The sequence below is a fragment of the Lolium rigidum genome, chromosome 3 (genome assembly GCF_022539505.1).
Source record: "Lolium rigidum isolate FL_2022 chromosome 3, APGP_CSIRO_Lrig_0.1, whole genome shotgun sequence".
Taxonomy (NCBI): Eukaryota; Viridiplantae; Streptophyta; class Magnoliopsida; order Poales; family Poaceae; genus Lolium; species Lolium rigidum.
The window spans coordinates 11,461,070-11,477,463 of NC_061510.1; the positions used below are offsets into that span (position 1 = coordinate 11,461,070).

At 47.5% G+C, this 16,394-nt stretch overlaps 1 protein-coding gene across 1 annotated transcript; it reads left to right on the top strand.

Annotated features, from left to right (window-relative positions):
* Nucleotides 1-12,462: 12,462 nt before the first annotated feature.
* On the top strand, nucleotides 12,463-16,075 carry LOC124701182 (UPF0187 protein At3g61320, chloroplastic-like). The gene is made up of 4 exons (XM_047233234.1): nucleotides 12,463-13,080; nucleotides 14,612-14,779; nucleotides 14,868-15,074; nucleotides 15,456-16,075. Exons 1-4 carry the CDS (start codon nucleotides 12,463-12,465, stop codon nucleotides 15,657-15,659), a joined length of 1,197 nt encoding a protein of 398 aa, XP_047089190.1. The 3' UTR covers nucleotides 15,660-16,075.
* The last annotated feature ends 319 nt before the right edge of the window (nucleotides 16,076-16,394 follow it).

The following is a 16,394-nucleotide window of genomic DNA, read 5'->3' on the forward strand; positions in this document are numbered from 1 at the left end:
ATGCATGTTCGTCTTGTCCGAAGTAGTGGATTTCATGATCAAATGGTTTGAGTATGCATATGTTAGAGAAGAACATTGGCCGGCTAACTAAAGCCATGTATCATGGTGGAAGTTTCAGTTTGGACATATATCCTCAATCTCATATGAGAATAATAATTGTTGTTACATGCTTATGCATAAAAGAGGAGTCTATTATCTGTTGTCCATGTTGTCCCGGTATGGATGTCTAAGTTGAGAATAATCAAAAGCGAGAAATCCAAAATGCGAGCTTTCTCCTTAGACCTTTGTACAGACGGCATGGAGGTACCCCTTTGTGACACTTGGTTGAAACATATGTTATGCGATGAGAATCCGTGTTTTCCGAGATAGTAGGACAAGGTGCGAGCACTATTGGTACTCTATGCATGAGACATGCAACTTGTAAGATATAATTTACATAATTCATATGCTTTATTACTACCGTTGACAAAATTGTTTCATGTTTTCAAAATAAAAGCTCTAGCACAAATACAGCAATCGATGCTTTCCTCTTTGAAGGACCTTTCTTTTACTTTTATTGTTGAGTCAGTTTACCTATCTCTCTCCACCTTAAGAAGCAAACACTTGTGTGAACTGTGTATTGATTCCTACATACTTGCATATTGCACTTGTTATATTACTTTATGTTGACAATATCCATGAGATATACATGTTATAAGTTGAAAGCAACCGCTGAAACTTAATCTTCCTTTGTGTTGCTTCAAGCCTTCAACACCTTTACTTTGATTTATTGCTTCATGAGTTAACTCTTATGCAAGACTTATTTATGCTTGTCTTGAAGTACTATTCATGAAAAGTCTTTGCTTTATGATTCAGTTGTTTACTCATGTCATTACCATTGTTTTGATTGCTGCATTCATTACATATGTTTACAAATAGTATGATCAAGATTATGATGGCATGTCACTTCAGAAATTATCTTAACTCCAAGAGGGAGTATTTATGCTCGATAGTGGGTTCATGCCTTCATTGACACCTGGGATCGTGACAGTAGGTTCTAAGGTTGTGTTGTGCTGTTGCCACTAGGGATAAAACATTGATGCTATGTCTAAGGATGTAGTTGTCGATTACATTACGCACCATACTTAATGCAATTGTCTGTTGCTTTGCAACTTAATACTGAATGGGGTTCGGATGATAACCTCGAAGGTGGACTTTTTAGGCATAGATGCGGTTGGATGGCGGTCTATGTACTTTGTCGTAATGCCCAATTAAATCTCACTATATTTATCATATCATGTATATGCATTGTTATGCCTTCTCTATTTGTCAATTGCCCGACTGTAATTTGTTCACCCAACATGCTTTTATCTTATGGGAGAGACACCTCTAGTGAACTGTGGACCCCGGTCCTATTCTTTACATCGCATACAATCTACTGCAATACTTGTTTTACTTGTTTTCTTGCAAACAATCATCTTCCACACAATACGGTTAATCCTTTGTTACAGCAAGCCGGTGAGATTGACAACCTCACTGTTTTGTTGGGGCAAAGTACTTTGGTTGTGTTGTGCGGGTTCCACGTTGGCGCCGTAATCCCCGGTGTTGCGCCGCACTACATTTCGCCACCATCAACCTTCAACGTGCTTCTTGGCTCCTACTGGTTCGATTAAACCTTGGTTTCATACTGAGGGAAACTTGCTTCTATACGCATCATACCTTCCACTTGGGGTTCCCAACGGACGTGCGCATCTACGCGTATCAGCCGCCGCCGCGAATCCCATCTCGGGGGATTCAGGAGATCGCCTCCGGCACCCTGTCGGAGAGGGGAATCATCTCCCGGAGGACTCTTCATCGCCATGATCGCCTCCGGAGTGATGAGTGAGTAGTTCACCCCTTGACTATGGGTCCATAGCAGTAGCTAGATGGTCGTCTTCTCCTTATCTGCTTCATTGTTGGATCTTGTGAGCTGCCTAACATGATCAAGATCATCTATCTGTAATACTATATGTTGTGTTTGTCGGGATCCGATGGATAGAGAATAATATGTTATGGTGATTATCAATCTATTACTTATGTGTTGTTTATGATCTTGCATGCTCTCCGTTATTAGTAGAGGCTCGGCCAAGTTTTTGCTCTTAACTCCAAGAGGGAGTATTTATGCTCGATAGTGGGTTCATGCCTCCATTAAATGCGGGACGATGACGAGAAAGTTCTAAGGTTGTGGATGTGTCTGTTGCCACTAGGGATAAAACATTGATGCTATGTCTAAGGATGTAGTTGTTGATTACATTACGCACCATACTTAATGCAATTGTATGTTGCTTGCAACTTAATACCGGAAGGGGTTCGGATGATAACCCGAATGTGGACTTTTTAGGCATAGATGCATGCTCGGATAGCGGTCTATGTACTTTGTCGTAATGCCCAATTAAATCTCACTATATTTATCATATCATGTATATGCATTGTTATGCCCTTTTCTATTTGTCAATTGCCCGACCGTAATTTGTTCACCCAACATGCTTTTATCTTATGGGAGAGACACCTCTAGTGAACTGTGGACCCCGGTCCTATTCTTTACATCGCATACAATCTACCGCAATTGTTCTTTACTCGTTTTCTTTGCAAACAATCATCTTCCACACAATACGGTTAACCCTTTGTTACAGCAAGCCGGTGAGATTGACAACCTCACCGTTTCGTTGGGGCAAAGTACTTTGGTTGTGTTGTGCAGGTTCCACGTTGGCGTCGGAATCCCTGGTGTTGCGCTGCATTACATTTCGCCGCCATCAACCTTCAACGTGCTTCTTGACTCCTACTGGTCCGATTAAACCTTGGTTTCTTACTGAGGGAAACTTGCTACTGTGCGCATCACACCTTTCTCTTGGGGTTCCCAACGGACGTGTCAACTACACGCATCAACGTATCAGCCGTCTGTGCGAAGGAGACAGACAGATGTGGGAGCTTTTGTCCCCTGCCTTCTGCTTCGTCTTCGTAGAGCTGCTCCTGCATCTGCGATGGAAGTGCTGGGGGTGCGGCGGTGTGGGCTTGGCGCTGGTCGGTGGGCGATGCTGCTGCTTGTACAGGAGCTTGTTCTGGGTGAAGCTACGCACTGTTCCTCTTTCTCTGGCGTGTGTTGTTGCAGGCCGGGGTGTTGGTCTTGGTCAGCGACCCTGCCCTGACCGCCGGAGTGGACCGGGGCATGTCCCCCGCTGACGTGCCTTCAGCCTCCTTCAGATCCCGGCGTCCGCGTCGGGTGGCTACTGCGGCGCCTTCTACGAGGCGTGGTCCTCTAAAGGTCCGTTCCGGCGACCTAGCTGCGGCCCCTGGAGGGTTCGTCTCTCCGTCCGGCGAGGTGGAGCTCTCGAAGATGGCGGCGGCCGATCGTGTTCGTCTCAGTGGAACCCAAGGACTTGATTGCGTTTTTCATGTTTCTTTCAGGGTTCTATCTGTAATTTGGGGACAGCTGTCCCAGTTTCTGGTTGTTTTCTGTAATATCTTGTTCCTTACTAAATAAAATCAGATATCTGGGTTCAAAAAAAAATTCCTACACCGATCAGGTCGGCCGTTACCGCGTTCCGCACAACCCCACGCGCGGTATGTCCCGGCCTGGTCGGCCCAGTTCGCTGTCTATTTCTGTTTTCCCTTTTTTCGTTTTTTCCGTTTTTTTCTTTTCTGTTTCTTTCTTGTTTTGTTTTTCTTTCTCTTTTTTTTAAAAAATCTGAAAACTGTTTAAATTCGAAAAAATTTCAAAGTTGAAAAGTGTGCAAATTCGAGAATTGTTCAAATTTGAAAATTGTTCAAATTTTAAAAATCGTTCAATTTTGAATCTGTTTAAATTTGAAAATCTTTCAATTTTGAAATTTGTTTAAAATCGAAAATATTCAAATTTGAAACTGTTTAGATTCAAAACAGAGAAAAAATGGAAAAAATGAGAAAGGAAAAAAGAAAACAAAACTGGGCCAACCCAACATACCTGGCTTGGGTGTACGGTGGTCCATGCGCACCGACCTGGTCGGCGGACAGCACCTCCCCTTGGTTCATCGCGGTCTTGGAGGATCTGTAGGTTGTCGAGGCGGCTACCAAACTTGAAAGTCCCTCCTCATCGACTAGGTCACAAGAGATGACATACCACAGAACGAGTAAAGAGTACTTGTCGGAAACGAGGTTGAACTAGGTATGGAGATACCGATGATCGAACCTCGGACAAGTAAAGTATCGCATGACGAAGGGAATCGGTATCGTATGTAAATTGTTCAACCGATCACTAAGTTATCGCCGAATGTGTGGGAGCCATTATGGATCTCCAGGTCCCGCTATTGGTTATTGTTCGGAGAGGAGTCTCTATCATGTCCGCATAGTTGACGAACCGTAGGGTGACGCGCTTAAGGTTCGATGCCGCATAAGTAGATTTGAAATATGAGATGGAGACCGAAGTTTATTCGGATTCTCGGATGGGATCCAGGACATCACGAGGAGGTCCGGAATGGTCCGGAGAATAAGATTCATATAAGGAAAGTTGATTTCTAGGTTTCGGAAAAGTTCGGGATTTTTCCTGTGAAAGACCGAGAAGGTTCTAGAAGGTTCCGGGGGTCCCACCAGTGGGCCCACGACCCTAGGAGGCCTAAAATGGGCCGAGGGGATGCACCCTAGCCTAATGGGCCAGGGGCACATGCCCCTCAAGGCCCAAGTCGGCTAGCCCACTAGGGTTCCCCAAAACCCTAGGGGGGGTCAACTTGGGGGGACTCCCCCCCTCCTTGGCCGCCGGCCCTAGATGCATCTAGGGGGTTGGGGGGCCACCCAAACCGACCCTCCCCCCTATATAAAGAGGGTAGGGGGCAGGGGGTGCACACCCTTGAAACCCTAGCCCTGGCGCCCCCTTCTCTCCTCCACTACACATCTGCTCCGGCTTGGCGAAGCCCTGCAGATTTTCTCCTCCACCACCACCACCACGTTGTCGTGCTGCTGGGATTCCGAGGGGATCTACCACACCTCCGGTGCCCGCTGGAACGGGGAGAGGATGGGCTTCATCGACACCGTACACACGACCGAGTACGGAAGTGCTGCCGGATTGCAGCATTAGACGATCGACTACATCAACAACGAGATCTAATCTCGTAGGCTTTGAAATCTTTGAGGGTTAGTCTCACATACATCTCATTGCTTCGATCTTGGTAGATTAGATATTGCTTCTTCCTAGATTGGATCTTGGTTTTTGTTCATGTTCACGGTAGATTTTTTTTGTTTTCCTTGCAACGAACCCTTCAGAACGACGGCCATGTCCTCGACGCACACGAAAAACATCTCCCCCGGCCGCGCACCGGGGAACTCCTCGGTCAGCAGGAATCCCCATGGCCTCCTTCACCGGGCGCTCCCCATCCGAAGAGGGCAGCACGGACTCTGTCACCGCGCGCGTCCGCTGCGTCTCCGCCGCCGCGCGCGTCTGCTGCGTGGTCGCCGCCGGGCGCAGTGGTGGCGGATCCCCCGGCAACACCTCCGCCATATCGCTCCCCTTCCAACACAACCGAGGCAGAGGAGGAGAAGACAACCGGCCAGAAAAGGAGGAAATGAGGAAATTCGAAAAATAAGAGAGGGCCGAACGCTTGACTCAACCAAGAAAAGAGAAAATGAGAAAGAGATGTGCCAAGATTCGTGCAAACACAGGACAACGATCTGACGGACCAAAAAGTAGTTGTTCACCAATTGTAAAACAGCTAGCTAGCTGATAAGTAGGAAACCTGAAATAATATAGGGTGCTTTTGAAAAATTATCAAACCGCTGACTGGTCAACAACATGCCATGTGTGCAAACACGTACATATATATACTGTAACCGGTGACCGTACGTGAGCCACCAACTCGTCTTTGAGGACTGTAAATTCAACTTCTCTGAATAGTGATCAAACTGATTTATATGGACAGGTTCAATGATGCCTCATGCATTTTACTCTACTCTGTTCTTATCCGGCAAACACCAAATGAACACCTGGATTCAGAATCCAGCCTCCCAGCCTCACACGTTCAGCTCAACACTAGCAGCAGACCCATTCAACTCACCTACAAACCACCACACAAAATATGCAAAAGGAAACCCCATTAATCTTGTCTTATATATTTGTCCAAATTTGGACGTATCAACATACTAGATACATTCAAATATTAACAAATATAACAAAACTTTCATGGGATGGACTACTGCAACATTAAAAGAATACGACTTCGTTCGTTCGTGCACTACCTAAAATAGCACACAGGAACCAGTTTGCTGGCAGCCAATATCCCCAGAGAAAAAATCATTAAAATAGATTCAGCCAATTATTAGGGTGCATTACAGCGTCAACATACAGCTCAATTTGCATGCAAATAATCACATGGATAAATTAATATTTATGTAAGGTCTGGACTTGTTTGAAAAATATGCTGCCAACTACAGGTTATTTACGGGTACATGGATAAAACATCTAGTCTTCTCCCTAATAAATTCATTATCTGTACCAAACTGAATAGGAGATAGAGAAGAACTCCATGTGGCTTCATTGTGAGAAGTACAGATACAACCAAAATTATGTGGACTTGGGAATAGTATATCATCTAAATGTATCATGTGCAACCAACCTAGATGGTATCGACGACTTATAGTTAATATGAGGGTTTACTTCCCTCTGCGGCCCATCAAATGGATCATGACAAAGTCACAGTGGTCGTTTCTTCCATAAACAAAGAGTGCAGGAGTAACCTAAACTAACTTCACCAAGATGGCATGCCAAGGACACATTGCAACCACCATAGAAATTTGCACAACACGAAGGACACCAACAGAATATATCTATAAAGGTGTTATAGCAGCAATGATAAAGCATGAGTTTAGGCTTCGACAAAACTGTCCAAAGATAAATTAAGTCGTTGCCTCCAGAAGCATCCTTAAAATTCATGCAATACCTTCTTACCAAAACTAAGATCAATGCGGTATTAACTTGCATTCCACCAAAGGATAAGCCTCGAAGATGTCGTATATTTTCGTGCACCAGCTGTTACTTGTGGACGTGCCCACAACCATTCTTTTAAGCATCGGTGCGCATCTGAATATCGCTTTCAAGAAATCGAACTCATGATCCTCGCATTCAAAGCCATCGATTACCACTTCTTCAAGGTTGATCAAAGCGATATTTTTGCTTCTCCAGTTCTTGGGCTCATTACAGGGACAATTTAGTGCGCACTCTTCTTTCTCCTAAAAAAAAATTTGGACTATTACAATGTACTTATCTATTGTCCATAATTCAGACCTTATCACAGGAACCAGCCTAGTTTTGTTCATTGAACAAGTACCATAAATGCATGTTTGAGATGTATAAACAGAGCAGGGTATTATTACCTTTGATCTCAGAAGGAGGATCTGAAGCCGTCGTGTAGAAGTACGAACCCGATGTGACCCAAGTAGATGGAACACAAACGGTCCAAAAACGTGGCTTGCGGAGGAGCCCGTACCGTAATCATACTCCATTATTAGCTCCAAAACAGAGAAGTCGGTAACCAGATGTTGCTCTATTTTATGCACAAAGTTGAGCTCTGCATCAAACCGACCCTGCTAAAAATATATATGATAGCATGTCAAGCATAAGCTCAATGTAAGCGTCAAATTAAGCCAATTGAGCAGGAGATACATGAGACATACACAAGGCTTCATTTGCAGGGACAGGACATTAACGCTCGAGAGCTGCAAGCATGCGTCTTTCCCGGCGCCTGTGATCACCCGGTGTCCGAGGCTCTCTGCAGTATGTAAGCTCAGTTTCGAGAGGCCCCATGGACCAAACCCAGACCCAGCAGTCATCGTGGTCGTGGAATAGGAGGAGGAGCACTCCCAGGAGACCTCCTCCAAAACTGGTGCCACGACGGACACGCTGAGCTCGTCTTGGGTGCGGAAGAGCACGGTCAGTTTCTTAAGCACGGGGGCCACGACGCTGATACAGTCCGTCGAACTGTAACCTGTCCGCACATACAGCTCATGCAACGACTCCGATCGGATGTCGATGCCGTCGTCGCCGAGGGAAACTTTGGCCACCCAGAGCACCCGCAGGCACGGGCAGCTGAGGACCAAGGCGGCGAGGTCGACGCTGCAGCCCGAGAGCGAGAGGAGCGTCAATCTCTCGAGCACCGGGAACCCTGGCGGCGTGAGGCGAAGGTTCTCCCCGTATAGCTGGATGGAAGCGGCGCGGTGGAAGCGAGGGAGGTCCACGTCGACGTGATCCACCATGCGCGGGAGCGACAGGATGAGATCCACCGGGGAGAGCCCCGCAGCGGCATGGAGCAGCGAAGCGACGCCGGCAGACTCCAGGCCGTGGTGACTGGGGACACGGACGTCGAGGAGAGACACCCGGGCTTGGATCGAGTTGAGCGCCGGTAGGAGCCTCGCGAGCGTGGCGTTGCGGAATACCAGGTCGGGGAGTTGCGTCCAGAGGACGCGCCACCTGCGGGAGAGGAGGCTGGTGCGCGCGGCGGCGTGGGCGCAGCGGAGGCGGACGAGGACCTCGAGAAGCACATCGTCCGGGAGGGCGCTGATGAGGTCGGCTCCTCCGCCGTGCAGCTCCGTACGTCGGAGTCGGACACGACGGCGTGATCCCTCGTCCTTCATTGAACAATCCGATGCGGTTGCGATATACTGTACTAGTATCCGATCCGGCCGGGTCGTTCAAAATACTCCTTAAAACGCTACAAACTTGGAGACTATTTATTGTGGATTCGTGCCCGCCAAATATTCTCTTTCGATTTTTTATTTTCGGTCGACCAATTAAACTTCTCTCCACTATCACGCCGTCAATGGCCGACGTACAGATCCCAGGGCACGTCAGAAAAGCCGACCTCATCAGCGCCCTCCCAGATGATCTGCTTCTGCAGGTCCTTGGCCGCCTCCCCCTCACCGCCGCCGCCGCACGTACCAGCCTGCTCTCCCGCCGGTGGCGCGGCCTCTGGACCCGCCTCCCTAACATTACCTTCCGCGACGTCGCGCTCGATCGGCTCGGATGGGCGCTCGCGTCCCTCAGAGACGCAGCGGTTGGCCCTGGGGTGCCCTTCCTCGACATCGCGTTCGACTCGCTCCAAGCTGCGGCCGGGGTGTCCCTCCTCGACGACGGGCTTCAGAAGAGGGTGCTTGCCGGCCTCCCTTGGCTGCTCCATGCCGCCGCAGGGCTCTCGCCGGTGGAGTTCCACTTGGCCCTCCCGCGCCGCCTGGATGGCGCAGACGTGGAGCTGCCTCGTTTCCACCGTGCCACCTCCATCCACCTGTACGCGCTGAACCTCCGCCTCACGCTGCCACCGTCCACCGGCGGCTTCCCCAAGCTCGAGACACTATCCCTCTCGGGATACTGCGTCGACCTCGCCGCATTGGTCCGCCACTGCCCGTGCCTGCGCGTGCTCAGGGTGACCAAAGCTTCCCTCGGCGCCGACATCAACATTCGGTCGGAGTCGTTGCAGGAGCTGTTTCTGCGGACCAATGAAACTCGCAGATGGACAGACTTGATCAACCTCGAGGCCCCCAAGCTCAAGCAATTGACGCTCTTCTTCGGCACCGACACAGGTGCCAGGCTCAGCGTGTCCATAATGACACCACTCCTGGAGAAGGTATCATGGTGGTGCTTGTATGCCACCAAGAGTACTGGCCTTGCTCCTTGGGGCCTCTAGGAGCATCCTTTCGTCCAGTGCACCTTAATAATGCAACGTTGATCTTAGTTCCAGTAAGCAAGTTCTTATCTTGGTTGGTTAACTTAGTTTAGCTTGCTCCTTCTCTCTTTTGTTTTGCTAAAGAAATAGCCCTTGTGATGCCCCATACGTTTTCGCAAATGGCAATGTGATGCCCCATATTGCTAAAGAAATAGTCCCACAGTATTCTGAGTTTCTGACTGCCTATACCCCAATAGTTTGTTGAATATGCTAAAATAATGATTGTTCTTTGGGGGAAATCTAGTGCAGAATCTGTGTGCAACTGTGCATGCATCCCTACATTGCACAACTCGGAGCCAGTAAAGAAGTTTCTGATTGAACGTGAGTTAGGTGTCTTGATTGATTTTCATGGGCGATGACTTTATGGTTTTTTTTATGCTGAGATAGTGATTCAAACTGGTTTTGAATTGCATGATTTACATGCAGGGTCGATGCACATCAGCGAAAGTTATGTGTTGACCTGATCTAGCCTCTACTGTGAGGACCAACTCCTTTCAGAATTTTCCTTCAATGGACAACTGAGCCGCTGAGGTGTTTATTTCAGCGATGCAATGGAGCTACAGGATGCAACTAGTGTACTCTACTCTTAATTTACCCTTGGCCTATGTATGACATTATTAGTCCCTGAAGAAAATCACTGAAGCCATCTATGCCATAGTTTCATTTTGACTCGTTACCATGACACTATCAAATTTAGTCTATTCAGTCTGTGCCAGTCAAAATAATGCTTTGTTAAGCCTGCCGCTTCGATGCTTTTCTTCACCAAAAACTAGAACATCAGAGAAGAATGTTCATGTTGTCCTCTCTTTATGTTGAGACATGTGACTAGTGCGCTAATGATCTCCCCCGTGATTAGGTCACTCACATCCCATCATAACATTACTATGGTGTTCAAGGAATCAAAAAGGCCTCATTTCCCCCCGTTCCCTTCTCTCTCCTCCCCTCCTCCTTGAGAGTCTCTAGAGAGAGGCCGGGCCACTCCCGAGCCTTCTCCGGCGGCTTTGCCGGCCGGAGATGGCGAAGGAGGGGTGCCGGAGTAGATGGTAGGTTTAGTTTTTTAGGTTTTGGCTATATGCCGGTAGTTTGGAGTAGGGCTCAAGATCGTCTGGATCGGATCTTGATCATTCTGTGCTCGTGGCGGCTTCTTCTCGAGCTCCGGTGGTTGGAGACAGCGAGATTCGCCACCCCAGGGATCTCCAGGTATAAGATCCGTGTCTGCTACCCCTAGCTTCTGGATGTTGGGCTGCTATCTCTTCCTCCTCTGGCCGGCCATGGAGGCGAGGGGAAGAGGAAGGATAGCGCCAGCACCTGCAAGGCTGGAGGTAGGCGGGGGTCTTCTCCTAGCCTAGCGCGTCGACGCCCTGTCAAGCTATCGCTGCTAAGTGGCTCTGCGGTGCTTCCGAGGTGGGAGACAGTGGAGCCTGCTTCCGCGACGAGCCCCTGTTTCAATAAGCGAAGACGCCATCACTGCTTCGGTGGCTCGGTTAGCCTCCTTCTCCTCCTGGCTGGACTCGACGGCGAGGAAGAGGAATGGATTCGTCCGGCTGCGACGACGCCCCTGTAGAGGTGGTGCTCGAGGTTCCTGGAGCGTGCGACCTCGGCAGCAGCCTCCAAGCGCCAGTTCGGCCATAGGGTTGGCCCTGCTGCGCTCTCGACCTCTTCTTTGGTTCGAGCTCCTTCCTCTTTCGATGGACGATCTTCTCCGACTCCGGCGCGACGGTTATCGGCGCTTCTTCCCCAAGTTGTCTTGTCCCCGGCGGAGGAAGCGGTGGTCGTGCCGGCAAGTCAACAACCGTCGGCGACAGCTTTGAACTTGATCGCGTCTTTGCGCATCTTTGTTGGGTGCTAGATGGAAAAAATAGGGACTTGGTTGTAATTTTACTTTTCCTTGGGGTCCTCCATGTAATTGTACTCCCACCGACGATATAAATGCATGCTCCAGGTCTTTTGGGACCTCTCTTGTTCAAAAAAAAGATCAAAGATGGATCGATGTTGAAACCATGCTCTACAGAGAAATGAAGACTTCTTTTAATCTTAATGACATGAAAAAAGAAGCAAATTTGGTGCACATAAGCACCAGTGCTCCTGGTTTTTAAAATATTTAAAAACTGTATATCTGTGTTTCAAAAAATCATCACATTTATTCCGTGAATATATACATATGTCATGAATACTCGTGCAAAGTTTCGTTAGAGATTGCATTGTATTTTGAGCTACAGGAAAAAAACAAATTTGTTGGTACGTATAGTGGCATATATTTGTCAGAAATTTGTCTTTTTTGTATAGCTCAAAATACAACATATTTTTCTACAAAATTCACACCGTATGTTTGAAATGCTTATATGTATGTGAGTATTTAATATCAATATTTTTGGAATTCAAAAAATATAATTTTTAGAAAACAGAAGCACTGGTGCTCATGTGCCAAAGACACTTTCCGCATGAAAAAAGTGATATATTTTGGCTCGCCCATGTCCCTTGGGCTTCAAGATGGTCGGCCTATCTGAAAAATTCTGTGGAATTTCCAGGATGCCTTTTAGGAGGAAAAAAAATGAATTTCAAAGACTGTGAGTACGTGGCGGCTCTCCTGACCGTCCGATTGATCCCGTGAGAGATGCACGTGCCCGCGAACCAGGCGAGGCGAAGCGCGCGCCGCATCCTCTCCTCCGCCACACACTCCCGCTCTGCCACTCCGGCCATGGCGTGAGCCGACCAAGAAATCAATCCCCTTTTCCCCTCCCCTCCCCGCGCCGCCCGGGGCCCGGCCATGCCGGCGCCGCCGCCCCCAAAGCCCTCCCCGCGCCGCCACCACCACCACCTCCCGGCTGCCGCCAACCCCACCCGCCACCACCTCCACATCGCCCGCTGCTTCCCGGACCAGCTCCCCAAACCCCCGTCCCCGAACCCGCTCCTCTCCCTCCTCACGGCCGTCCCCGACTGGGCGGACGCCGTCTCGGAGCGGCGCATCCGGGAGGAGCGCGCGCTCTACACGCACGACCAGTGGCGGGAGCACCGCAGCTCGCTGCGCCACCTGCGGCACCTGCTCTCCTCGCTCTCCTCCCGCGTCATCCTCTCCCTCGTCCCGCCCGTCTCCGCCTTCACCGCCTTCGCCGCCGCCGTCGCCACCTACAACACGCTCGTCCCGGACTACGCGCTCACCGCATCCTCCCTGCCCTACCAGCTCACCGCCCCGGCCCTCGCGCTCCTCCTCGTCTTCCGCACCGAGGCATCCTACGCGAGGTTTGATGAGGGGCGAAAGGCCTGGATGCGCGTCCTCGCTGGAGCCGCCGAGCTCGCCGGGATGGTCATGCACAGTTGCGGGGACGAGGAGCTCGGGAGGGGTGCCCTCCTCAACTACATCCTCGCATTCCCCGTCGCCCTCAAGGTGAGAGATGAGTCAACCTGTGTCAGTTAATTTCTTCGATTCACGAAGCAATACGATCGTCCTTTGTTCTAAGTAGTACCACTCTTAATTGTCATATCCTGTTCGTGGTCATGCCTGTCCTGGAAAAGCTTTTGCTTGGAATGAATAGAGTACTGTAATGCACTCTCATACTCTCTGCCCTGGAATTGCATCAATTGGTTCCTTCATTTCAAGTGGCATGTCTTGGCTCTTGCAATTGATTATGTCCCTGCACAACCACAACTTGTTCTCCTTCCATTCATGCGTATCTACTTGGGACGGATACGTCCTTATAATTCGATTTGCTTACATTGATGTCCACCTACTTGCAACGATCCTGTGTAGCAGTAATTACTACTTTTAAGGACACTAAGCTTTGCACGAGTGAATTTATTTCGTTATGCTTGTGTCCCTGGAAAATCTTTGCTTGATACTATGAATGAAGAACACAGCTACAAGCATGAATGTAGTCTAGTGTAAGGCACAATGCTTTTACTACTGAAAATTTACATGTTTTGGTAAGGGCTACCCTGAAACTGCATTAATGCATTCATTTCAAGTCTTTTGTCTTGGATCTTGCAACTAATTTTGTCCCTGCACAACTTGTTCACAACTGCTCAAGGTGAGAGACAGATTTAGTATTAGTACAGAAGTGCACAATCTTACGAATTTACTGAAATCGGTACAGATTTAGTATCACTAAACTGCCCTCAAAATGGTGTTAATTCATTCATTTCAAGTGGTACATTTTGGCTCTTGCAATTCATCATGTGCTTGTATAATCTGCTCTGCTTCCATTCATGTGCATATGTACCTGCGATGGATATGTCCTTATAGTGCTTTATGTTGTTCCTCGTTATGCCTCTCCTGGAAAAGCTTTTGCTTGACATAAATGAAGAGTCTATGAACACGCACGTAGTGTACCGTAATGCACTCTCTTATGATTTTACTGAAATCAGTACATACTTGGTATCATTAGGCTTCCCTGAAAATGCTGCTCCCTCCGATCCATAATAACTGTCGTGGAACTAAAACCACGACAAGTATTATGGATTGGAGGGAGTTGTATTAACTCATTCATTTCAAGTGGTACATGTAATTTGGAAATGCTGCTGGTCGTTATGCCTGTCCAGCGAAAGTTTTGCTTGAGATGAATGAAGGCTGTATGAACCGATATGTCTTGTATAATTTTATCTGCTTACATTGATGTGCATCTACTTGCGAATTGTGGATATGTCCTTATAATTTGATCTGCTTACATTGATGTGCACCCACCAGCAATGGATCATGTCCTGACAAAATTGATTTCCCAGATTCGTGTGAAATTCATTATGAATAGATGCTTCATAATGCTTCATCTCACTCCTGCACATGCTTCAGTTTATATTCTGCACCTAGCATATAAGCATGACTGGACCATTCTCTTAAATAGCTGTTAAACTGTCACTGTTTGTTCCCTCCTCTTGCCTGTACTGCGATTAATGTTACAGTTGTATTTTTTTGTTTGTTTCAGTGTCATATAACCAGCAACTCTGACATAAGAAAAGACCTTCAGGGCTTGCTCTCAGAGGATGACTTGAATGTTGTTCTAAGCTCAAAACATCGACCTCGTTGTATCATTGAGTTCATTTCGCAGAGTCTTCAGATGCTAGATTTTGAGGAACATAGGCGGAGCGTCATGGTAACCGTTCTGTCTGATCGTTCTACAAAACCTTTCCAAATTCATGATATAATCTGTATCCTAATGCTAGTTCTTTTCTTGGTTGTAGGAGTCTAAACTGTCTTATTTTCTTGAAGGAATCTGTGTCTGCGAGCAGATCATTGGGATTCCTGTTCCTCTGTCGTACACTAGACTTACTTCAAGGTTTCTTGTTCTGTGGCATCTTACACTTCCAATAATACTTTGGACTGAATGTAAATGGATAGTCGTTCCAGCTACTTTTGTCAGTGCCGCCTCTTTATTCTGCATTGAGGAAGTAAGTTTCTACCTATTTTCACCCCACAAAAAAAAATTTAAACTGTTCATGAATAGCGATATGCTAGCTAAATGCTTCAAACTGTTTCGGGTGGCATGTATGTATGCTGAGCAATAAGCCGATATATGATTATTTTAAATTTTGTGTAGAATAACCTAGATCCAACTAGTTAATATGTTTCGTACTTGTTCTGCTTAAGTTTTAGTATGCTCATAATATGCAGCCTCCTGATGCTCAAGAGGATAATAAACATTATGCTATTTCTGCTGTCTGTTTGTTTTATAGTGTTTCAAATTTCCTTCTTCTCATTAGATACTTGTATTGCCGCCTTTCTTCTACCTGTGCTATGCCACCAACACCATAACACCTAGTACATTTCAGGTCGGTGTTCTTATCGAGGAGCCATTCCCCATGCTAGCCCTCGACGCGCAGTGCAAGCAGCTCCACGACAGCATGCATGACATGATGTCGGTGCAAGATTCGGTTCGCAAGCGACTGGTTGCCAAGACCAAGGCCCGCAGACGCACTAGACTTCCACAGAATGGCTGGCTTAGCTCCAAAGCTGAAGAAGTAAAGGTTGATTGAGCTGGTAGCGAATTATTCAAGAACGACATTTGGAAGCAATCGAGCTGTTCCTGGTGTGTACCATGCCTTAATTCATTAGTGCAGACCCACTTCCAGATAGAGATGCTGTGCAACGAAAAACGACCTTCCAGGTCCATTTGGTGGGTGTTCATACAAGCTGGTCCATTCGTTCTGTCTGAGTGGAGGATGGAGAAATTCAGCGAAGTAGGATGAATGAAGTGGTGTGGTGAGGGGGTGTTGTAGTGTAGTGCAGCTACTGGTCACTTGAGTAGGTAAGGTGTACAAGCAGCAGCATCTCGTGCATCTACAATAAAAAAGGGATGTAGCTCTATCGTAGTTTGTATATAGTTTTGGTGAGCTATGCCTATGTGTATCTGTGGAAGCAATATTTAGCCTTCTGATATTCGTTGGAGTTACTTTGTGTTGTGTACTATCAATTAATGGTTAACAAGTTCACCCTCAAAGAATTGAGGAGAGGCAATGGTTGACCATTTTCCTGGGCAGTGGATTTGCCTTTTCAGCCTCTGGTATTGAAAAAGGATACCACTACTAAGAAAAAAACGCCACTGAGTACTAACTATATGAGGGAATAATCAAAAACCGTGACCTACTAAGAGTAAAAACTGAGCCATGTGGAGCTGATAGGTAATGGACAAGTGATTTTTCCTTACACAGAGGGGGAATGAAAAATAATACAGTAACAAATACTAACTACACAGAAACCGGGTGCATATA